Source organism: Amyelois transitella, chromosome 22 (assembly GCF_032362555.1).
Source record: "Amyelois transitella isolate CPQ chromosome 22, ilAmyTran1.1, whole genome shotgun sequence".
In the NCBI taxonomy this organism is placed as follows: domain Eukaryota; kingdom Metazoa; phylum Arthropoda; class Insecta; order Lepidoptera; family Pyralidae; genus Amyelois; species Amyelois transitella.
The window spans coordinates 5117641-5141378 of NC_083525.1; the positions used below are offsets into that span (position 1 = coordinate 5117641).

The 23738-nt window shown below is 34.3% G+C and overlaps 1 protein-coding gene across 1 annotated transcript; it reads right to left on the reverse strand.

The window, feature by feature from the left end:
* Positions 1-1020: 1020 nt before the first annotated feature.
* On the reverse strand, positions 1021-22778 carry LOC106129925 (rabphilin-3A). The gene is made up of 9 exons (XM_013328624.2): positions 22635-22778; positions 16819-16964; positions 15181-15325; positions 14410-14578; positions 12538-12666; positions 3422-3776; positions 3026-3170; positions 2422-2655; positions 1021-1920 (listed from the first exon to the last, which is right to left on the reverse strand). Exons 1-9 carry the CDS (start codon positions 22700-22702, stop codon positions 1623-1625), a joined length of 1689 nt encoding a protein of 562 aa, XP_013184078.2. The 5' UTR covers positions 22703-22778; the 3' UTR covers positions 1021-1622.
* Positions 22779-23738: the final 960 nt, after the last annotated feature.

A 23738-nucleotide genomic window follows, 5' to 3' on the forward strand; every position in this document is an offset into this window, starting at 1 on the left:
TATATGCTAATGGCTACAATTAATTTTAATTGAAATAAATTTCTACTCATCATCCTCCTCCTAGCGTTTAGCCCCAGTTTTGCCTTTGATCACGATACGATCTTGGATAAGGTAATTCTAGGAGAACGTAACCCCATCCATTAAAAACAAGACTTAAGTCACTAAAGTATAATAATAATTAAAACCTAACCCAAACAGATACTCACGATGTTTTCTTTCTCCGTAAGGATATCGGTTAGCAATCAAAAACATAATTTATATTTCAAAGTTTATTTCTTTTGGATTTTTCATTGCCTTTGGTAGATAAGTAAGGCAGTTCACGTATACTTCAGGATTTTGCCAAGTCAAGCATAACATTGTACATACATATACTTTGTTTTAATACATTTGGCACATAAATACTACTTACATTAATTCACGAAGTAAATAGGTCTCACTTATCTACACGCGATTAACAAGTGTAACTTGCTTAATTCTAATATCTGTAGATCATGGTTTAAATAAGTACACTTAAGTTACAAAATAAAAAACAGTGTAACATCGCTTACTGGAAAGAGTATCAAAAACATATGTTTTAAAACTAACAGTTATACAGAGATAATATTGTCTGAAAGATTTTTTGAACTAGGTAATGTTGTGGTAGGTATTGACAAGGAAATTTACAATTTGCCTTTGGTCGACGTTGTTTTACTGTCGACGACGTTTGTGAAACCCGTAATCATGCAATTTGCCTGCGAGAATTTAATTTATTTTATTTCGTTTGTTCTACCTACCTAAGTTGAAGAAATTTTGCAAACAATAAGAAGATATGGTGTTCAAACCACTATTGTATTATTTTTTTTTTGACTTTACGTATTTACAATTTTATCACAAATGACTTATACTACTTACTACACCAAAACATCATAATTAGACATAGTACATATAATATATCAAAGTTATGAAAAAATTTGGGAAACTTTTAGTTGAAGCTGTCTTCAGACATTTAGCTTCTACTTACTCAGCTTCCAACTAGAATCCCTACCACATACCCAAAATTAGATTTTTATGTCCTATCTAATAGTGATAACTACTATGTATTATAACAGTTGATATACTCTTTAATATACGTGTATATTCATTCATTTTATTGTAATCATATGTATGTAGATAATATATTTACGAGAATAGCCTGCCTTTGTGTATTTTTAACAAGTTATGTTTTCGTATCCTAGCACCATACATTTCGAAGCTCTTAATTTATATTTAAGTAAAGTAATTATGATTTTAGAAACGATAAATTTATAGAGCAGAGATTTTTAATAAAAAAAATAAGCTAACATTAAATTAATAAATTGTTTAGTTCCTGTAGAACGTTCGCCCTCGGCAACGTGTCTAGAATGCTGATACTACTATCAACCTTTTAGAGAGAACGTTAAAAAGCTAATGTGCTGATGGATCCCCCGGCTTCCACCCCAAAAGGCTCAAAAAGAAGTAAATAAGTAGTTTGTAATTTATTATATTTTTTTATGAACGCAACTATATGTTTTCAAGGTTTTGAACCAGATTTCACATAATTTCCGATTTTCCAAGTCCTATAATTTATCAACTAAACAGTATTTATAGAATAAACCTGCATGAATTTACAAGTGTTGGGTATCCGTTAGAGAATGCCATTGTTCGTGTCTATGGTCCGGGAATTTTATACAATCCATCCAGTGTTTCAGCCTTCTGCCCTTACTACTGAAGCCTAGGACTAAACTGCCAAGAAAATCATTAGGCTTCCCGTAGTCTTTGTCCCAAACTGTCAGTGTAAGGTTTTGGCGGGAAAGTTCGGTGGGTCGCGTTTCAAAAAGGAACTCCTCATTCCAAACTGGATTTAGGTTTCTCCATTTGATCGATGTTTTATGCTTCTTATGATAAGGGTCGGGGTCTAAATGTCTGAAAAAGAAATTAGGAATCGGTGGTTATTTTTAGCGAATTAATAAAAAGAGGCATTCTAGGTACTACTTATATACACGACGGGTACTTTTACGGATATTTGGAGTCCTAAAAGTAAATTGCCTTTGGGAAATTCTGTTAAAGAACAAAAAGGAAGCAGTATATGTCTGCAACCCTAAAAAGGATGAAAATTCTGTATTCATACAGTTTTTTGGAGCTATGCAGGAAATTGTAGCTCCGAGTATCCAGTTATATAAAGTGCTCATTGCTTTGGAGTTTAGAAGCTGAACTACTTGAGTGCCTTTTCAATGAGTACCTTATTTAATATCAAGTAGGTAACTGATGAGTTAACGAAATGACTCCAGACTATCATTTGAAGGAACACCAGGAACTCTGCAAATAGCGGTAACAGGCGCACGTCTCTTCATTTTGTAGTACAGATAAACAACAGTTCAGGTATCGAACTGTGATAATAAAGGCAATCTGAATCAAGATACTTACAATTTCACAAAAGGATCCGAGTAGCCATTGCTATCCTGCGGAGGGAGATCAGCGGCCCTGCACAGAGTGACGACGAGCGCGCGTCTCTTCGTGCTGTAGCACAGAGCAAGCAGTATCCGAGGCCCCGTAGGCTCGGCAGTGGCGGCCCCAGACAACGCCAAGCGGAGCTGTAGAGGAGACTTGGCGCATTCCCGTAGAGAAACGGTGGCTGAGCCCATTTCGTCGCAACCATATCTGTTAAGTTTTTTTTTTAACTTTATTATCAATGGAATTAAAAGTTTCTGTATCCACTTTTAAGGTATGAATTAGCTTGCGGGCAACGTTTTAACAATAATTTTGACGAATGTGACGAAAAGTAAGGAGTTTGTTTAATTAATCCAAATACGCAGACATTTTTCAAATAATCTTTTCAGTTTTTCTCGCAAAATGTTTATCTACGATAGATTTTGAGGACGTCTGGTTTATCTAATAGAAGTTTTACTAGAGTTTTTATTTTAATTTTATTAAGGCTTCACTGAGAAGATACAAATGTGACAACACTGAGATTAGCGAAATTAGTTTCTTAGTATGGTTCAGTACGTAGGCAGTAAGTCAGAGTACTTACCTATCATCGTCAAATAAGACGATTTCCAAGGATTTGCTTGAAAGATCTGATTCTGTGATGCCGAAGAAATGGAGGGTTTCGTTGAATTCGGGATTTTTTGTTTTGTGCACTGTTTTTGTGCGAAGTCTATTAGAATAGGTGCCTTCTGAAAATTAATGAGATATTACTATCAACTTGATCAAATTCGAAAATGCTTAGGTACCTATTCTTAGATTATGTTATAAACAAGGCTAAGTTAGTGTACACACGAGTTATCAAGTTATAAAATTGTTATCGGATCGTGATTTTAAGCGGACTTCGGGCTCCTCTTCAGGAAAAACTCAAAGACGACAGACGCCAGGAGGATTTTGATATAAAGACTGAAAAACAGATAAACGTATTTTATAAGATGCTTACCTCTCGGCAACACTTCTAATCTACAAAACGGATCAGACAGTCCAGTCATATCCATTCCGATGAGACCTCTGGCTCTTAGCACCATGACAGCCAACGAAGAAGTGGCATTATCGTATGCCAGTTTAATTTCCAAGGTCCCGAACCCTGCATCAGGTATCGTGGGAGGTCTTTCAATCTGGACGATAGATTTTGGTACATCTTTACGCGCATTTCGAAGGCTGTACGCGCTGCCTTTGCTTCCAGTGCGTTTTAAGGAAGCCAATGGTCGTTGGCTTATGCTGTCTGTGCGATGGAGGCTCAGGCCACTGACCCCGTGTGTGAGGATGTCTGTTTCATTCCAGTCGTAGTGGGAGTCCTGTATAAGAGGAGACGCAGAACATAAATAAGAGGAGGGAAGTTTAAATATTGGATGACCTCCGAGGCAGTCCGTCACAAGCTCTTGGTTTTTAATTCCTATTTATTAAACATTTTTTTGTTTATCATTTTTTACCAAGATTCTGAAATAAGTAGGTATAGTTTTCGTCTGCCATATACATACAAATATAATAATATACATATAAGTATGATAAAAAATCGTACATTGTGACAGTAATTTTCTCTTATAAATAAATACCGAGTTTTTTATTTTTTACGTATGTATCAATCACGTCTAGAAAATAAGCTAAAGTTTAACAACCATTATTATTCCTCTGTTAGTATATACCTACTAAAAACAATAAAATACATACATATTATCACGTTTTTATCCCTTGCGGGTAGACACAGCCAACAGTCTTGAGAACACTGATAGGCCACGATCAGCTATTTGGCTTAATGATAGAATTAAGATTCAAATAGTGACTGTTTCCTAGCCAGCTTGCTAAAATCAATAACAACACCCCTCATTATATCGCAGTTGGCTACATAAAAACATTCTGTGATAAGCTGACAAAAAATTCCACTTGGCGATCCGTATTATGAATGTCGAGGCAAACAAAGGATCAAAGCGGAAAATGGTCCAAGGATTCCGTTCTTGTTCTGTTTGCGTCGGAGAAATCCTTGGCTTAAGATTTTAATATATTGTAAGACATGGGTATACTGCTTATGTTGTTAATCCGTAGTATTAAAAAGTTAAGGAAAATTAAAGAAAAGGCTTAAATTAAAGTAACTGAATCAAATCGAAGAGGATCTGAAAGGTCTGGTCAACACTGCCTTAAACTGACTTGCTTGCATTAAAAGACTGATGAAATAAACAGCAGGAATCGTTACAAGTGTAAAGATGAAGTCTCTGCCTATCCCAGAATAATTATTCCTTTCCCAATACGTAGATTAAAATATCACAATGGAAGTAGTACTTTTATCTAGGCATCATGTAAAATTATTACGCGGGGAAGCTGCAGCTAACATCTAGACGTACATAGAATACTAAAAACGGATGGTTTTTACTCTAAATACATTTAAGCCATTTCAATAAATAACTTGATGGACCCATTAATTTTTTTACACTGATCGTGGAGTTCAGTTGGATCAATTAGTATGTAAGCGATAAACACAGTTGCATATATAAATAAAGTTTCCATATGATAAAGAAGATTCAGTGGACCCTAGTCCTCGAAGCTTAGTGGCGAAGCTATTGGGAATAAAGTTGAGAGAGAGAGAGAAAATATAATAAAAAGATTTTTCTGTACGTACGTATTTATTTTGGCAATTCATTACGAAGTACCCATAATTCCCTAATACGCTGAGCGATCGTAGCATATTCGTAGCAAGTTTAGAGCTCATCGTAGCGTATGGAGCGTCATCGTAGCAGATTTGTAGATGTAGCATTATTCGTAGCACTTTCGTAGTCGTAGCAGTTTTATGAAGACGGAGATAGTATCTCTATTTAGTTTGTGAAATTTTTAACACTTCAAAAAAGAGGAGGTTTTTAATTGTTGGCTTTAAATGTCATTTTATTTTATTTAATGGCTTATAAGGATAATGCAAAAAAAAACATTTTTTATGTTATAATCAATTACTTAGATTTTAAAATGGCTATTTTTAAAGACTTTCCCTCAGAGTACCTGTCCGAATGAAACATGTGTCAATAACAGATCATGTCAAGGGTGCTATAAATAGTAGCTGCGGTGAAGTGATTACAAAAATAATTTCATTCAAAGTTTTTATAAGGTGAATTTAAATCACAATACGCAAGCTTTGATTTGAAATTTAAATCCATTTTCTTTATAAACTAAATGATTTTTAAACGCGACTTCGTCCGCCATAAAAGAAGTCTACGTACATACATACATATCATCACGTCTATATCCCTTACAGGGTAGACAGAGCCAACAGTCTTGAAAAGACTGAAAGGCCACGTTCAGCTATTTGGCTTAATGATAGAATTGAGATTCAAATAGTGACAGGTTGCCAGCCCGTCGCCTAAAAAAGAATCCCAAGTTTGTAAGCCTATCCCTTAGTCGCCTTTTACGACATCCATGGGAAAGAGATGGAGTGGTCCTACATACATACATACATATGGTCACGTCTATATCCCTTGCAGGGTAGACAGAGCCAACAGTCTTGAAAAGACTGAATGGCCACGTTCAGCTATTTGGCTTAATGATAGAATTGAGATTCAACTAGTGACAGGTTGCTAGCCCATCGCCTAAAAAAGAATCCCAACTTTGTCAGCCTATCCCTTATTCGCCTTTTACGACATCCATGGGAAAGAGATGGAGTGATCCTATTCTTTTTTTATTGGTGCCGGGAACCACACGGCACGTCTACGTAACTTATACTAAAGGCTGATTTTTTATATTACCACAGAAAGAAGGGGGAAGAGATCTAAGCCGCCTTTAGTTAGACCAAGCCAAACACATCTATGAAAACCGCATTTAAATTGGGCAATAGTTTTCACGTGATGCCAGAACAAACATACAGACAGACATGTTTTTAGTTAATACGATAGATAATATGGCATTTAGAAAATTAACTACGTGCCTGAATCATACTACGTAGTATCGATATAATCTGTGACTAAACATTAACGAGCAGGTAATTTAAGGCTTAAGCCTTACAACGGGTCTAGTACAATGTAAGACGTGTTCAGGACTAATTGCCTTTGATCCCATAATCGTGAATGGGTTTTAGAATAAAGTGACTACGAATGTATTTATGGTCTGGTCAAAAACATAGTGTATGCCAGCCAGTTTTCTTCCAATTGAGATTGGAAAAAATTGGTATAATTAACAAATAACAAAGAACGAATAATAAAATTTGAGCATTTCCGAAGAAATGAGATGCTGAGTGACCTCAATTAACCCGGAATCAATAAAAGTCTCAATGAACAGCCTCCCACCCAAAGCCCTCCTGCAGGGTTGACAAATAAATGTGTTCCATCTAGGGTTGTCGAAAATAAGTTATTTTTAAAGAATAAATTGGCGTGTACTTTAATCATAGTTCTTTTGGTGAATAGGTTGAAATAGCATTATTCTATTTATAGATAATATTAATAATAATTTCATTATTCATTCCTATATACGTATTATATTAACATTTTTAGATGTTATTATATCTCATTTATTAGGTTTAATTTTTCCTGCCATTTAAGATGATGATTACTAGATTCAAATGCCGTAGTAGCTAATATAAAATAATACTTAAAACTTTAAACACATATTACTATAATACATTTAAAAGATATCTCTGGATTTCTTCAAGTTTCATCTTGACTTCATAAATGTTACACTTTTAGAGAACTAATGGACCACTAAAAATTATTAAAAACTACCTAATCGCGGAACTAAAAAAAATACACTAGATCTTTTTTCTCGTTACTAGTAGATTAAGACTTCTACAAAAAAATTATGAATTTTTATTGTCTGATTAATAAACTATTATTATTTACTACGAGTATATTATTTGCGTACATGCACAACCCTAGCCTCCTCGTCTTCCATCGCGATAGATATTATGACGCACGGTGACGTAGCGGCGCGCCGGCGAAATCTTCCGCTAAATCTGCTCGGGGTGACGGTTCATAATAATGTCTGTGACGTCATTAGGTGGCATGTGGATTCAATTTTTACACAATTGTGAATACGTATATTAAAAACTACATAAGCGATTTCGTTGTTTTGCATTTTGTGGGTATGAAAAATAGATGTTGGCCGATTCTCAGACCTACTCAATATGGTCACAAAATTTCATGAGAATCAGTCAAGCCGTTTCGGAGAAGTACAGGAACCAACATTGTGACACGATAATTTTATATATAAAACACATATACATGTATAAATATACCTACTAAACCTTATAATCTTCTTTAACCAGCATTTAGTACTATTTTTAAAACTATTTGACACACTAAATATATACAGCCTTCAGTGTTACCCATGACACGTGCAGTTTTCCTTTATCCTATTCCAGAATAAGGTCATGGTTATTTGACATTCCGCAGCCTTCCTACATCATTTGTTTTGTTTACCGATAGTAATACAAAATAGTAGTTCTATAGGTACTTACATAACAAGTGAAAATATGATTGTTCCTATTTTTAGAGCGAAACATACTATCTTTTATAACGAGCTTGATGATTTTTTAAATTGATTTTTGGTATGTCATTCAACTAGCTAGATATTTCCTTCGACTTTGTTCGCCGACAATTTCAATACATATAAAAGCTAACAGCCTGTATTGCCCCCATATCAAACTATATTGAAATCAATACTGAGGCGCTAAGTAATACCTTGGTATTGTTCCTCTTCTATTATTTTATAATTTTAAATACAGTTACCCCTTTCATAAATCACCGAACCGATAGTAATTAACTTGGGTGTCAATCCATTTATCATTTCCTCGAGTGGTTGACATCATGGTAACGACATGTTAGATATTATAAGCAGTGTAGAACAGATATTGATTAAAATACTTTAATATATATTTAAAACTAAAGAACTATTAATTTTTTAAATTTTGAATTATGCGTCTATAGTCTAATACAAATCAAATTTCTGAGGGTGGCTTTCAGTCTTTTCAAGACTGTTGGTTCTGTCTACCCCGCAACGAAAGGGATACAGACGAGACTATATGTATGTAGTCGAAGTCTATAAGATCGCCGCAAAGCGCCGCAGCAGGACAGCTTGTAATGTGTCTTTTATACACGTTTTATGTACATTTATGTAAGGAATAAAATTAATGAACACATATAAAAACCACCAACCTATTAAGGTAGTAAAATCTTTTATTTATTTACCGATTCATGTATCTATACAAAAAGTGATAGTGATAGTGACCGATAAACACAAGAAACAGTACTAGGTTATAGCTTAGGAGCTTCTTATTTCTAAAGAAATCTCTTCCAACAGACCCGAGACAGAAGATCTGATGGAAAAAGTGACGATCACAATTTCCAATATCAATCCATAAAAACTGAATGAGCAATATTTAGAACAAAAGGTTTGTGCGGTCAATATAGATTTTTTTTTTCATTTCCTGTCCCTACATTGTTTTAAAAATATTAACGCATATACTGCTACGTGCCTGCATAAGGGTGATCCAATAAACAGCGTGATGAGCTGGGAGGCACGGGTTTAAATCCTACCTCGCCATGTTTATTTGAGTTATGTACATTAGTTTGAGTGGCAACCTTCTTATGGCGATGGAAAACATCGTGAGACTAAAAATATTTTCTAACGGGTTGGAAAAAAAATATGTTTGTCTGAAAGGTAAGCACGTCTTAACGAGTACTAATTAACCAATATCCGTTAAATTAAATTGACTGAGGGTTCAACGGGATTGTAAAGAAAAGAAAGAAAGAGTTTCCTGTTCCTGTAAAAGACTTACTTCTCATTGGATCTATTTTTTTATATTTTACTTTTACATTATCTCTACTAAGTAGATAGTTAATTTCATTCCAGTTTGACCATACATACAAATTATCAAACCTATATCCCTTACGGGGTAGACAGAGCCAACAGTCTTGAAAACACTGAAAGGCAACGTTCAGCTGCGTATGGTTTAATAATGAAATTGAGATACAAATAGTGACAAGTTGCTAGCCTATCGCCTACAATAATATATGTATATTAAATATTATAAAAATTGATGACATGGTTTTTCTTTTATGCTTTAACAGCCAAGTGGTATGCTGCCTGTGTAACAACAAAAACAAATTAATTAATTGAAACACGGATATTTTGGATGGGTTTCAGGGAATCGGCGTCAAAGGCCGGAGTGTGGGAGTTATTATTCGAGTAAAAGATTATATTGGTCAAAATGAAAGCAATACTTTTCCAATTAATTTTATAAATGGGTAAGTTTGTAAGGATGTGTGGATATGTGGAAGCGCCTTCAAATAATTGGACTTTGTATTATTCCACCAATTAAAACTTATACTATTAGAAAAATATCTTTGCTCTTATTTTATACATATGTCGACCGTTTTTTTTTAAAAATAATAGGACCACTCCATCTCTCTCCCATGGATGTCGTAAAAGGCGACTAAGGGGTAGGCTTATATACTTGGGATTCTTCTTTTAGGCGATAGGCTATCATCCTGTCACTATTTGAATCTCAATTCTATCTTAAAGCAAAATAACTGTACGTGGCCTATCAGTCTTTTCAAGACTGTTGCTCAGTCTACTCCGCAAGGAATATAGACGTGATTATATGTATGTATGTGTGTATGTTTTAGCAGCTTATGTTCTTTTTATTTAGGTACATATGGGGTGTTTCACCAGCCATTCAATCAGATGACTTTATACCGAATAATAAATATTTTTTGCATGTTCTCCACAGTTTAATGACGTACTTAGTAAAAGGGTTACTCATATAGCTAGGGAGCTATACCATCGCCGTTATGTAAACTCGTCTAATTTATTCATAACCACTTCATCTTTAATAGGGTCCTTTCTAAAAAATTCTCGAACCTTCAACATGGTTTTATAAATTCTGAGTATTTTTAAGTTACGTGAACTAAACTGAACATGGCGTGGCCTTCCAGTCTATAAGAGACTGTTGACTCTGTCTACCCCGTAAGTTAGAAATACGTGATTATATATTTATAATGAATCATAATTGCATTTATGTACCTTCAATATTTACCTACTAGTACTTTATTTAGCTGTATGAAAATGGCTATATCTTTTTAAAGCATGAGATTTATAGGTTTTTGAATTACCTTTATAGTATTCTGACTTCTAAAGGATGCAACATATTCAATACTTTATACAAAAGTAAGTACTTATATCCTTTTAAACAAAACAGAAACCTAAGAGCCTATTAGATTTCTCCGTAATAAATGTGAATCTCTCTTTGACAAATTGTTACTAAGTAAATACTCGTATGTTAAATAAGAAAATGGTTCCCTTAATTATGTTTAGGTTTCGCGAACAACCCCGAAGCAGGTAGATATCTATTCTTGTCTCAAAGTTTCATTAGGGAAGTTCAAATAGTCTCGCCGCATTTGGGTTTAGTTACTTTGGGTTTAGTTAGATCCATTGACTATTTATGTTACGAAGTTTAGTTCTACTTTTTTCTCCTGCCGTTCATAATTTTCTGGTCACATATCTACACTCCTCTCTGGTGAGAAACGTGGCACCTTTTGACCATAACCCTGGATTCAGTTAGGTTTTACATGAACGATTTCCACATGACCTGTCCAACCTTTCTATGGACCAATATTTGATCATGGTTACTTTTTTTTCTGATATATTTACGAATTTGATTTGCATGGTAAATTTATCTCGTTAATAACCGCGTGTTTTTTCTTGTCGTTAACTACTTACTTGAACTCTTTCTACTATTGGTGTTAGTCCCAATTACATCCTCACCTCTCGGATTGTCCCTTTAAGTGTAAAGCGAAATCTTTCAATACTCAAATGGGGCTGTTATCGAAAATTGAATTTATAAGAAGTAATTATTTAACATGGAACCTCCCTCACAACAGACTGGCAAGCTCAAATGCTGCATTCGTATTACGTTAAAAGCTTGTTTATGCAAGGCAGCTCTTTTGTACGCTATTGTCATTCCCATTTCATACGCTAGATGAATCAAACCACCACTTTAAAGTTTGTGACAGATGAAAGCAAGCGGCGTAGTACCATTACGAGTACCTACTTTTAGGGTTCAGACCTGTTTATACCATAAACCTAATTCCTTTTATTTTAATCAAATTATTATTATTAATCAATGCATAAAATGAAACGAAAGTGTGAGTTGAAATATATTAAAAAACACATATAGGGAAGATTAAGCAAGAGATTGTTTCAGCCTGGTCAGCATTTAAAGCACCAAATAAAAACATTATCTTTGTTATAAGATTATTATTTAGGTACTGACATTTTTAGAGGCAGTATGATATATTTAAAGAAGAACTATTCCAAAGTTTACGGGAATATATATAAATCCAATATATACGGAGTCGCAGGCAAAGGTAGTATGTAAGCTAAAATTTGTCGCCCAACCACTTACGGAGAACTTTATCTCTTAAGTACTCTTGTTTGTTCTTATGAGGTGAGTTACCTACGTCTAATTGTTTGGACTTAGTAGCGATTAAACGTACGAAGGTTTTCTTTATTCTGAAATTGGATCCTTGGACAATTCCATTGTTTATCATTCGGTGCTGAAGAAATTGTTTTATTTAATTGTTTTATCTAACATAATCAAAGGGTAATTTTAACTTGCCTTAACTTGAGATAGGGCTATGAGATTAAAGCTATACCTACTACTACTCTATAATACTACTACTATATAAATACTACTCTTCAAAATAATTTTCACCAATAGTAGGTAAGTTACGTTATCATGATCAAATATGGATTAATGGATGGCTCCGAGTCCAAAGTTACTTCATTACTCCGATTCTATACTATTACAGAGAGAGTCGGTGGTGGAACGGTTAAGGTCCTACCGTGATCTTGCAAATTAGTTAAATTGCTAACCGATGCTCTTATGGCGAGGGAAATTTCGTGAGAAAACTTGCACATACCTGACATACCCAGTAATCATGATCCAAAATGAGATTTCCCTACAAAGCAAAGACGTCGCGCCTTGTAAACATCTGACTAAGCTTACCAAGAATTATGCATAGTCACACTCCTAGCTCTCCCAGCCAGGCGGAATATAAAATGAATCCAGAAGAGCAGTGAACTTACGTGTGGAGATCCGACAGATTTCCTGCTGTCATTGTTGCTGCCCTGCCTGGAGAAAGAGGGTGCGTGGACGCTGAGCGGCGACCCTGGCTCCGAGTCGGTTCTGCCTTCATTACTGCTGTTACCGCCATCCTGGATAATGGATATATTTCTTCAATTTTCAAATTACAAAAATATCTTTATTTTTATAATAAAAGAGGAACTTGATTGACTGATTAAATATAAATGTACCCCATGAAGTTTTTGAAATTTGGCATGCAGGTTACTTAGCATGGTCTGAGAGTGCATTTTCTGAAATTCCCTTAGCTATAAGATATTGTATTAGTGCAATAAAATCAACGAAGAGTACGGCAAGACTCGAACAAGGTATCTTGATTAAAAAGGGTATATTTTAGTCAAAATAGTACCTAAGTTTAAATGATAGCTTGCATGAAGAGCTTGATGCATGTGGGTTGCAGTAGGTGCAATTTTGGCTAGTGGAAAAATGTAACCTCTGTCTGTCCTTGCATGCAAGAAGAATATTCATATGTATTAAATTACTAGCAAAGCCTGTTAGACCTTATAGGCAATGCGACATTCTGGTTATTATGACTCCAATTCTCTACGACTGTTTTAGAATCGCAAGCCAAAAGCTAGCGGAAAAAGGAAATGTAATCTTCTTAAATGTTGTTGACGAAAAAGGATCCTTAAATCGGATAAGCGGACCATTTTATATATGTATGTTACTTGTAGGTATTTATAAAGCGTATAGTACAATAGTGATAGTATTTTCATCGATTTGGATATTTGCTATAATAGACTTTCAAAACTTTAACAGGAGCCCACCTCAGGGAATATCTATCTTTTTATATCTAAATTTAATTTTCCTATTACAATAAGTACATTATATTATGTACATAAACTAATAACATTATAACAGGTAACACTAAAACAATCAAATGTTATACCAATACCACAACAAGCCAAAGTTATGGTCGAAGTCCATTATGATAATACTATCAGCGACTTGACGCCCCTTTTGTATGCAAAGTTTCGGTTTCCCCAACAGGAAGGTATGGTAACAATATCAGATACCTGTTTACAAGGCCCGCCTATAATGTTGAGTGTTTTGGTGAAAATAAAAAGTCATGGAAAGGTACTGGTTGCTTTCGATCAAATTTTGACTTATTTAATGGGAAAAGATCGATCAAAGCGTTTGGTTTGTAGATACTCGTATCAATTTGTGGAAGAGAATACGATTTTAACGAATGTTATTCAATATGTTTGACACTTAATGCCTAATTATATAAAGATCCTGTTGAAGAAAGATATAAGATATATTATAGTTGGTAATTAGGTATGAGCTAAAGAAGAGTATTAAAATGTAAGCAAATCCAGATTAAATTTTTTTTGGTCAAAGGAAAAAATATAATATTAACGTAAGTAAAATTGTTTAGGCATTTCAGAAATAATTGAGTTTGAAGCAGGAAAATTGCTTGCTACGGGATTGCTAATTAATCAATTATATTTAATTGCCGCATCATGCCTTTTTCCATAAAATTTGAAAAAATGTTTTTAATTTATTTATTGTTGAAGTTGAGACGGGATTATCAGTAAATTGAATCCTTTGTTTTTTACTACCTTTATAATCCACAGAGCATTGACAATTCCCTTATTTCTCTGTTGGTACCTACTAGTCTAGTTTTGTATGAACATTGTCGAATTAATTCTTACCTGCAAACACCTGGCCTTATCGTTGTACCTCATCGTCGTCTCGTACCTGGGAATATGTACTTCGGCTAAGACTTGAAGACCCCTTACTTCTTTTACATCTCCCTTGAGATCAAATTATACATGTTCTATCCTTAATATTATTACAATGGAATGAATTCTTACCTGCAAAGCCCTGGCTAATTCCGTGTCATTGTACCTCCCCGCCGGTCTTCTATCCGGGAGGATATACTTCGGCAGGGACTTGAAGAACCAAGCTCCCGACTTCTTCCACATCTCCCTGGTCTCCGCGCAGAGATTGCACATGTACTGTTCTCTGGAACAAATGGCAGATCTACTCCCATTGGTTTTATCATCAGGGGTAGGAATAATGAAGGTGGATAAAGCGCTAGGAATGTTGTTATTAAAAGGCCTTTCTGAAATTGTCCAAAACATACATAAAAGTGGTTTACGGTATTATGTTATCTGAGTTAAAGGAGGAGGTGTATAATATTAAAAGAGTCGAATCAATTGTACAAACTCAGTATTAACATAAAAATTGTGAACACTAAGATTATATTTGTTTATTTGTAAATACCATATTGTACGTTACAAATTATATACGAATATTATGATTTACCTAATTATATTTTTACGTTAATTAAGTAGTTGAAGTATTATCGAATAAATACACTCTCCTAATATAGTTTCTTCGTTGAGTCAATGTTTCATAGAGTTGGGTAGAAAAAAAAAACACATTTACCGAGGTCTAGGTCAAGGCGAAAGACAAACTAAAATAAATCTAATAAAAGCGAGGGTCAAATTCACCTCTAAAGTTAGACTTTAAAGTCAAACGACAGAATTATTAATAGTATACTAAGTACTAACGTCCGCCCTCTACATGCAGACTAGAAAAGGGATCCCCTTGTATAATTAATGAGTGCTTATTAATCTTACCTATGTGGCATGGTTTCTATGACACATTTGGAGCAAGCAGACTGCCGGCACATTGCGCACGTTCGCAAAGGGGACAGAAGTCTGGCGGTCTCACCGCAGACCAGGCAAGATCTTGGTGCCGGACCTTGCGCTGATCGACGCATCCCTGGAACAAAAAGACAATGCAGAATAGATATATCTTTTACTGAGATACGCTCTAGATATCCTCCTTACATTACATGTTCTAGGGCTTTAAGGAAAATTGATTTATAAAGCATTTTCTCGGAAAGATTGCGTTTAGACGCGCGGTCTAGGATTTTAAGTGCACATATTTTTCAGAGAAAAGAGTATGAGAAAAGGAATTGGTTGGAAAGTCATTCATTATTTCACCATAGCTATTCCGTTATGGATTAGCATACGAATAATAATATTTGTATGATAATTTTACACGTGGTACCTTTATTTACTGTACACAACATATGTTATTCTTACCAAGATTTAAGCTGTAACTTATTTTGGATCCATTATGGTCAAACGAGACTTCTTATTTCGAGCAATTCCCTGGCTTACTCAGTCTAACAAATAACAACATCAGGACGAATTTCAGAATGATATGATCATTAATATTAAAAACCTTTTATATATTTTTAACTTAAGCAGAAGTAACGTAAGTAAATATAGATAGATAATAAACAAGGAATGTTCATAATCAACCAACCCTTGCGCAATGATCCATGATTACCTTCCTGTGGTATGGTTGCGGCGTTAACTATTTATGTAGCGCCACTATTTATATGTGGACGGACCTATGGCCTTTTATTTTTATAAATTTAACTTGTATCTGCTAAATGTATCTTCGAGCTTTCTCGAGACAGCTGAGTCTGTTTGCCCAGTTAAGGATAGGGGCGTGATATATCTTTTATGTATGAAAAAAAACCGCAAGTGGATTGTGGTACAGATGATTCAGTATCAGTACATCGAATATTATAACCGTCTAGTTTTGGAAATGTCTTTATTTATTTATTATTTATTGTAACAATTACAATTTGTAAAGTACAATAGGCGGACGTTATGTGGGAAGAGTTTTGTTCAATCATTATTATGTATCGTCGTAACCGAATTAACTTTTTTGTCTTAATTTTAATTGCACATAATACATAGTATTAGAGTCTAATCTAAAAGTCAACCACAGAGTCAACGATTAGGTCAGACGGAAAACTTTATCTATCGTCGCATAGATCTTTCTGAAGGAGCTTTCTGTAATAAAGCTCACATTTCGTATGTAGATTGCGCTTAATGCCGACCCGCTTTCTGCTTGGCTGGACATATTTTTTGAATAATGTGTGTGTAGCTTAGAATATTGTAATTTTTGTGTGGGCTGAACAGTATGTGTCCATTATTAGATTTAAGAATTTACTTATGGTTCAGTTATAGAAATTGTTTCACTTTTGTTATTTAAAAAAAGAAAAAAGATTATTCACTCCATTTTTCGCCTGAGGATTCGCCATTTTTAATTTCGGATTTCGACCGCAGTTTTAGGCCTAGCCTTACCCATGTACATCCACAACGGGAATTTCATCAGCTTTTCTCAGTTTCTTGACCACGTCGGCGATGGCCTCGTGGGAGAATCGCACTAGTTTTAGATAAAGACTTACAAACCTTCCAGTCGAGCGACCAATCGGCCGACGCGTTTGGCCTCGACCTCGTCCAGCTTCTCGGCTCGCTTTACCACCGCAGCGATGGCTTCCCGCTCCGTGGCCGACAGCGGGGGCTCGCTGCGTGCGGCGCTCCACCCCGTGCGGAGTCTGCATCGTAAATAATGCTTATTTTTTGACACAGAAACTCTTTTATTGTAAAACAAGCTAGTGATAAGTAAAGAAATAGAAAACTATCATTATATTATTCCGAATTCAGTTGACAGATATTTCTGTTAATGTTACATTTATTATACTTAGCTGTTTTTATGGGCAAAAAAATTAATAGACATTATTTATTGAAACTTGCTTTTGTTTATTGGGGTGGTTTTTCTGTTAAAAGGGGTTACGGCACACTTTTCAGTCGGAAGTATTTTCATGTACATGCCTGGTATTCGGTAAATGAAAAATAGGTAATTTGGAGAGTAAAAAGGCTTCTGTAATAATTAATGCATCTGTGTTAGTCATTTTAATTCGGTATAGGCAATATCTGTTTATCTATGCCTAAACCATGGCTAAACGTATCACGTCTTTATCCCTAACAGGCAGGCCAATGTTACAGTCGAATTTTAGTGCCGTTGCAGAATTGAGAACTAAAACCTAACATCGGGTATTGAGTAGCTTTAATCCAATCCTCGTAGATAAGTGCATCCAAGTGCTTCGATGACAGTGTTCTAATTCTGAACATGAACATAATTCAATTCTGCCTCCGAAATCTAACTTTTAAACCTTTTTCTTGTTCATTCACAAAGTGTATGTAGGCCTGCCAAGATCTGATATAATGAGGAAAGGGCAACTTCGTATCTTTTCACCTATTCACCACTTCAATTTTCTCCATAAAGTAGTCCTTGCTCCGTCTAGAAACCTAGTTTTCTATTCTTGGATAGTTTCTACCAAAGAAGCACGTAATCTGGACAATCTGGTCAAATGGGATTGTTCAGATTTTTATGTTTTCTGACCACATCATGTTATTATGAGCGTGATTGCCTTTATGAGGCCAAAATTATTGGCCCCGTGGGATGTTTTGTTGCTAGTTGACCATGGCCTCTACGTAATTTAATATAGGTATTTGTGGTATACAATATTCTAAGAAATTTCCGGCTGGCAAAATCGGTGTTGAATTATAAAGTCTTACAAAAGGTAAAAAAACGAATCTGTGCTTCAGGTAAAGTTACCTGAAATCGATTTATAAGATTCTTACAAGAAATTGAAATAAAAAAAGCAAACTACATTTAAATTTTCGCATTTATAATATTACTTTATATAATTGAAAGAACTGTATGATAATTTCTTTTTGCAATAAGGAGTTAACAAACAATCTTAGTATAAAAAAGGTACATTTGCTTTCAAGATCAAGTAATGAAAACTAAGTTGAATCTAGCTAGAGGAACTGTACTCTACGGCTTTTCGTAGCAAGTTCGTAGCAATGATTCTACGAACCGTAGAATGTGAGTTTTCAAGAAGAAGCAAGCAAGTGATTAAGATTTCAAATAAGAAAAGAGACATAAATTTTACATTTCTTTATTCTCATATTTAAGCTAGCTCTTCTCGGTGGATTTTCCATTTTGCGTTAAGTAATGTTTTACTCGTATTTCGTAAATTTGTACCTACGTCAATTTTACTGTTATTCGATCTAAATCGTCACGTATTTCTTTGTCCATTTTTCCCTTTTTGTATCATACTTAAATAATATATTACAAACATATAAGTTTCTAAGCCTAACCTTTAATAATATAATCATATAAATTTTTAACAAGACCTAAATTTGTTTAACGATAATCTCATATTACTCGTAACTTTAGTAGGTTCCGATTACTAGAGCGAGCCTTTTTTTTTAAATATCGGGTACAGGCAGACAGACTTCCATTTTAAATAATATAGTTGGGATAGCATTTTCTGTAACCGTTGGAATTTCCAGGTAAAATTACCTTAAGTTTAACCTCGGATAAATTAACTTACTATATTAAGATAAACTTACAACAAAATCGGTCGAGCGGCATATTAGCCTGCATTGCGAGTACATATATTCACTCGCAAATAAAAGGCACCGCCCTTTTGAAGCTCAAAAATATTTTGCCTTTGTACTTTTTTTTAAAGCACTTTGTGGAATAAAAAACAAAATAGTTAAGTGCAAAAACTTAACCTTTAATTTGCAGTTGAGTAAATAAACATATGACCTCACCTTACTTTCAGTGTTTTTATGTTAGTTATGAAACAGAAAGTTTAGATTTGTTCTTGATAACATCGAGTAGAATTATTGCGGTAGAATTGCAAGCTGAGCTAAAACATATCTACACATGAATATGTCGCAGTAAAATATTAATAATATAAGTAATATAAGTAATTAACATACTTTTAAACAATAATACGTTATTAAGAAATTACAATTTGAAAAGAATGATAGGCCACATTCAGCTGATAGAATAGAATAGATTTATTTTCGAAATTGGATTTACAAGGATAGAGATTCAAATAGTGACAGGTTGCTAGCCCATCGCCTAAAAGAAGAATCACAAGTTTGTAGACCTATCCCTTATCCATGGGAAAGAGATGGAGTGGGCCTATTCTTTTTTTCTATTAGTTCTGGGAATCACGCAGCACTGTATGAAAGGTTCACTCGAAAAATAAATAGGCAACTGTCATACCAGAGTATAAAAAGTCGAGCTTGCATAAAGATCGGTAAATGTGGATGAAGAATTTTTAAGTACCTTAACAACTGAGAAAGAGTTATGAAGTATACGTATCGCATTGCTAAACTGGTAGAATTTCATAAGATGAACGAGTATAGCACAAAACTGTCAATTACTCGGAAAACAACTGGGGTAGCTACCCTTACTGAATTCGACGCTTGTTATAAACGTGTTATTTATTTTCGAGCCAAAATTGAGCTGTGAAGTGATTGATTGATTGTGAACTTGTTTTTCGATGTTAGAGCAGGTATCTGAGATTGTGTATCTAATGTAATATGTTTGTAGAGAAGTTAAAGTATAGACCTCACTCGCTTTGCTTGTTCGGTCAATTAAAAACGTTTTCTTCGCTTCAAGACGCAGTTTCATTTAAAAGAAAATGTTGCGTCTAAAAAGTCCTTTTATTTATTCTGTTGAAGGTTCGGTTCCTTTTAAAGGAAATTAATGTTATATCCTTTAATTTCAAAGCATTTTCCTTGAAAGAGAGTGAAGGACGTTTGCATAATGAACGTGACAAGTGTGTATGGACCGTGTGAATGGACTCTCATACAGGAAGCGGATGTAATGCAAAGAGATAACACCACGCAGCAAGGTCGCCACTGGCTGAATAATCCATATTATTGTAACCTCGAGGTATTTTTAGAAACATGAAACTTTTTCCTTTTTCAAATTTTCCTTTTATATCAATTTGATCTCAATTCTTTCGCTGAAATTAAATGAGGGAAAATTTAACCTAAATCCCTAAGGGGTTCTGACGTCGTTTTCTATTTACGTACATTATTTGATATATACTGAATTGGATCTTATTTCTCAACAGGGTTACTTACTAATTCAAATATTCAGAACATGATTTTTTTTGTACTTTAAAATGGGCGATCACTTTATTATGAGTACAGACCAAGTAAGTACCCTGCGTTACATAAACTTACTTAGAAGAACTTATTGAAGTAGTGCATTTTTTGGTACAGTAAAATAGGACCACTGCATATTTTACTGTGGATATCGCACGTGGCTATTACAGGACAAAAGCACTTACAATTAGTACTAGTATAAGTAATATTCAAGACAGTTGTTTCCAATTTTTTGAACGCAAAAACCATTATTTATTATTAACCATTATTTATATTAAACTCTTAGCTAAAATTGGACAAATGTATAGTGTTTATTTAGTGTGATGAGAGAGAAAATAAGTTTGTTTCGTTGTTTTAATTAATCAAAAGAGAATATTACTGTGAGGGTGATTTTTTTCATAGTACATAACGTAGTGATTATAACCTTCTTAAGCCTGATGAGAAACTAATCTCTCTGGGGACGGATGCTGCTAGCAGTAGGAAGCTCTGATTATACAGTGACTATAAGTATAGAATTGTTGCTTTTGTCTCTTTCCCAAAAAAAGTTATCACGGCATTTAGCTTAGTGACTGTTAAATTGTGTAAGTTTTCTGAATAAATAAAATAAAATATATATTATAGTTTTCACGGAGCAAGGAGCCCACTTTTATAGAGGGAAGTGGGTTTTTTTAATCTGTAAATAAAAAGCCCCAATTTTGATGCGTGACCAACGTGAATTTGTATTTCATCAATTATTATCCCGTTAAGATCGAAGTAAATATTCACCTGTAATTTTGTACGTATACATAAGTACATTCCTTGCTTACCGTAGTTATATAACATAATACATACAATACCGAGTGGGGAACCACTCGGTATTAAACCAATAAAAAAAGGACAGAACCGTTCCTTTTCTTTCCCATGGATGTCGTAAAATGCGACTAGAGGATAAGCTTATAAACTTGGGATTCTCCTGGGCTAGCAACCTGTCACGTAACTCTCGTATTTTTATTTTTTCAACCTTTATAAAAAATCTTTAAGTAAAAAAAAATAACAAACCCTTCTTATATTAATGTTAGAATGTATATGCATGTATTATTATTCCCTATGTTCAAAGTTAGTGATGTCAGCTGTTTCCGTAGCATAGGTATCGCGTAATTGCTAGATCGATATTGACAAGGGATAAGTAAAAGATAAGAATGATAACATCAGAAATTATGAATGTAACAATATTTAGGTAGGTACTTAGAAATACTTAGAAAAATATTCCAGTCTCCAAAGGAAGGAATATCTCATAAGGAAGTAGTATTATTTTAAATTTTAAATTGAGTTGAGGATAACAATGTTTGTTGTAGCTGAGCCGTCTGTTTTTAAACAGACGGATTTTAAAATTTTAAAGATTTATCTTTAAAATTTTATTTACATTTATATAAGAGTAGGTACCGACTAAGAAGGTCAGCCAAAGCGTAGATATGTAACTACCTTACATCCCAAATACTTAATTTAAAGAACTACATAGGTATTTGAACCCACGGGAATAAATTTTGTAGGTAAGAATTAAACGACGGATAGCTATTTCACTTGGCAATAAATTTGGTCATGTGGAGAGGTTGAATGACAGCAGGTTGACTAAGCAAATATATAAGGAGAGTTTGGAGAAAAAGGTCGGAATGGGAAGGCCTAGACGAACGTATCTTGATCAAATTAAGGATGTACTGGCAAAAGGTCAGGTCAAGAGTACTCGAAACCGACGAGCTTGGAAAGATGTTGGCTCTGCCTACCCCCTTAGGAAAAAAGGCGTGATTGAATGTATGTGTGTAGACATTTTTTGTGTCAAGAATAAAAAAGCGACAAAATATTTAAGTTCTAGGTATGTAGAAAGTCGAGAAAGGTTGTGAAAATGCGAATATTTTCGTCTTTTTATATGTAAGCAACTAACTACCAAAAACAAAAACTTCTATGACTAAGTACCTTCTTCGTAAGTATCTTCTTATGTACTTAAAAAATTTAAATATACATAAATTACGTTTATAAATTGATGTTCTTTATTTAAAGTAGAAAACTTAACTATATACAGTTGCGCATTTCCTTTATCAATATACGCATCTAAATAAAAACAAAATAAAAACGCCCTTCTAATTTTCAAAACTTTCGACACTACTTAAGTAACATTTAAATTAAAATAACAAAATAATCAAAAGTATTTAAGTAAATAAGTACTTGTTTAACAAAGTTTAAGCCAGTATTAGGGACTTTGTACTTACTTGGCTCGTAAGGAAAGCTGCCTGTCATTTGGACACACATATTTGTTAGCTTTACTTTGACAGTTCATTGCTTGGTATTAATTAAAAAATATAAACAAAGAATGCGTTGAAAAACGGCGGGAAAGTGGTGCCGCGCGTTCCCGCCTGTTGATACCATCCAACTGTTGCTTCGCGCGTGGACATAGCTAATAATCGATATTAAAACAGCGCTCTTGAAAATACATGTTGTTCTGTATTCTTACTTATCAGACTGATAGCTAGTTAACTCTCTTGTTAACAGAGAATTTTTAGCCAGAATGTAACTTAATTTCAGATTTTTTATAATTTAGATGAGTGAAAAGTGTAGTATTATCCTGTGATGTCTACATAAATATTCCAGTAGAAATTAATGTATTTATGATTCAAATAATAGTGACAGGTTGCTAGCCCATCGCCTACAAGAAGAATCTCAAATTTATAAGCCTATCCCTTAGTCACCTTACGACATCCATGGGATAGATGGGTATGGAGTGGTTCTATTCTAAAGTGCCGGAAACCATAAAGACATATAGATGAACGTGGCCTTTTAGTCTTTTCAAGACTGTTGGCTCGGTCTTCCCCGCAAGGGATATAGACGGGACAGTATGTATGTATGGGTATGTACCTATGTATAATGATTAATATGATTAGAACGAAAAAAGCATAAAATGTTACTTGCCAAAAAATTGTCATAAGTATTATACGCCAATAAGTACGTACCTACGCACGCCTACCTACTTGTTTGTATGATATCGTTTTCAAATCTTATAAATCCAAGCTTTCCTTGTATTTTTCGCTTTTATTTTGCATCGTTTTTATTTTTTTAAATGTGTGACGCAGATATTGTATTTAGATCAGTGGTTCCCAAAGTTGTTTGGACTAAGACTCATCTTATACAAGTTTCCAAATTCGGGACCCACATCTAGGAAATTTAACCGTTACCAACATAAATGAAGGACTTTTCAAATAACAAACAAAGTTAAAATTTACATTTTTTTATTACTTTATTAAATAACTACATTAAAAAAGTTATTTCAATGGGAAGAATGAAATTGTTTTCTATTTTTCGCCATTACAGTTTTTACA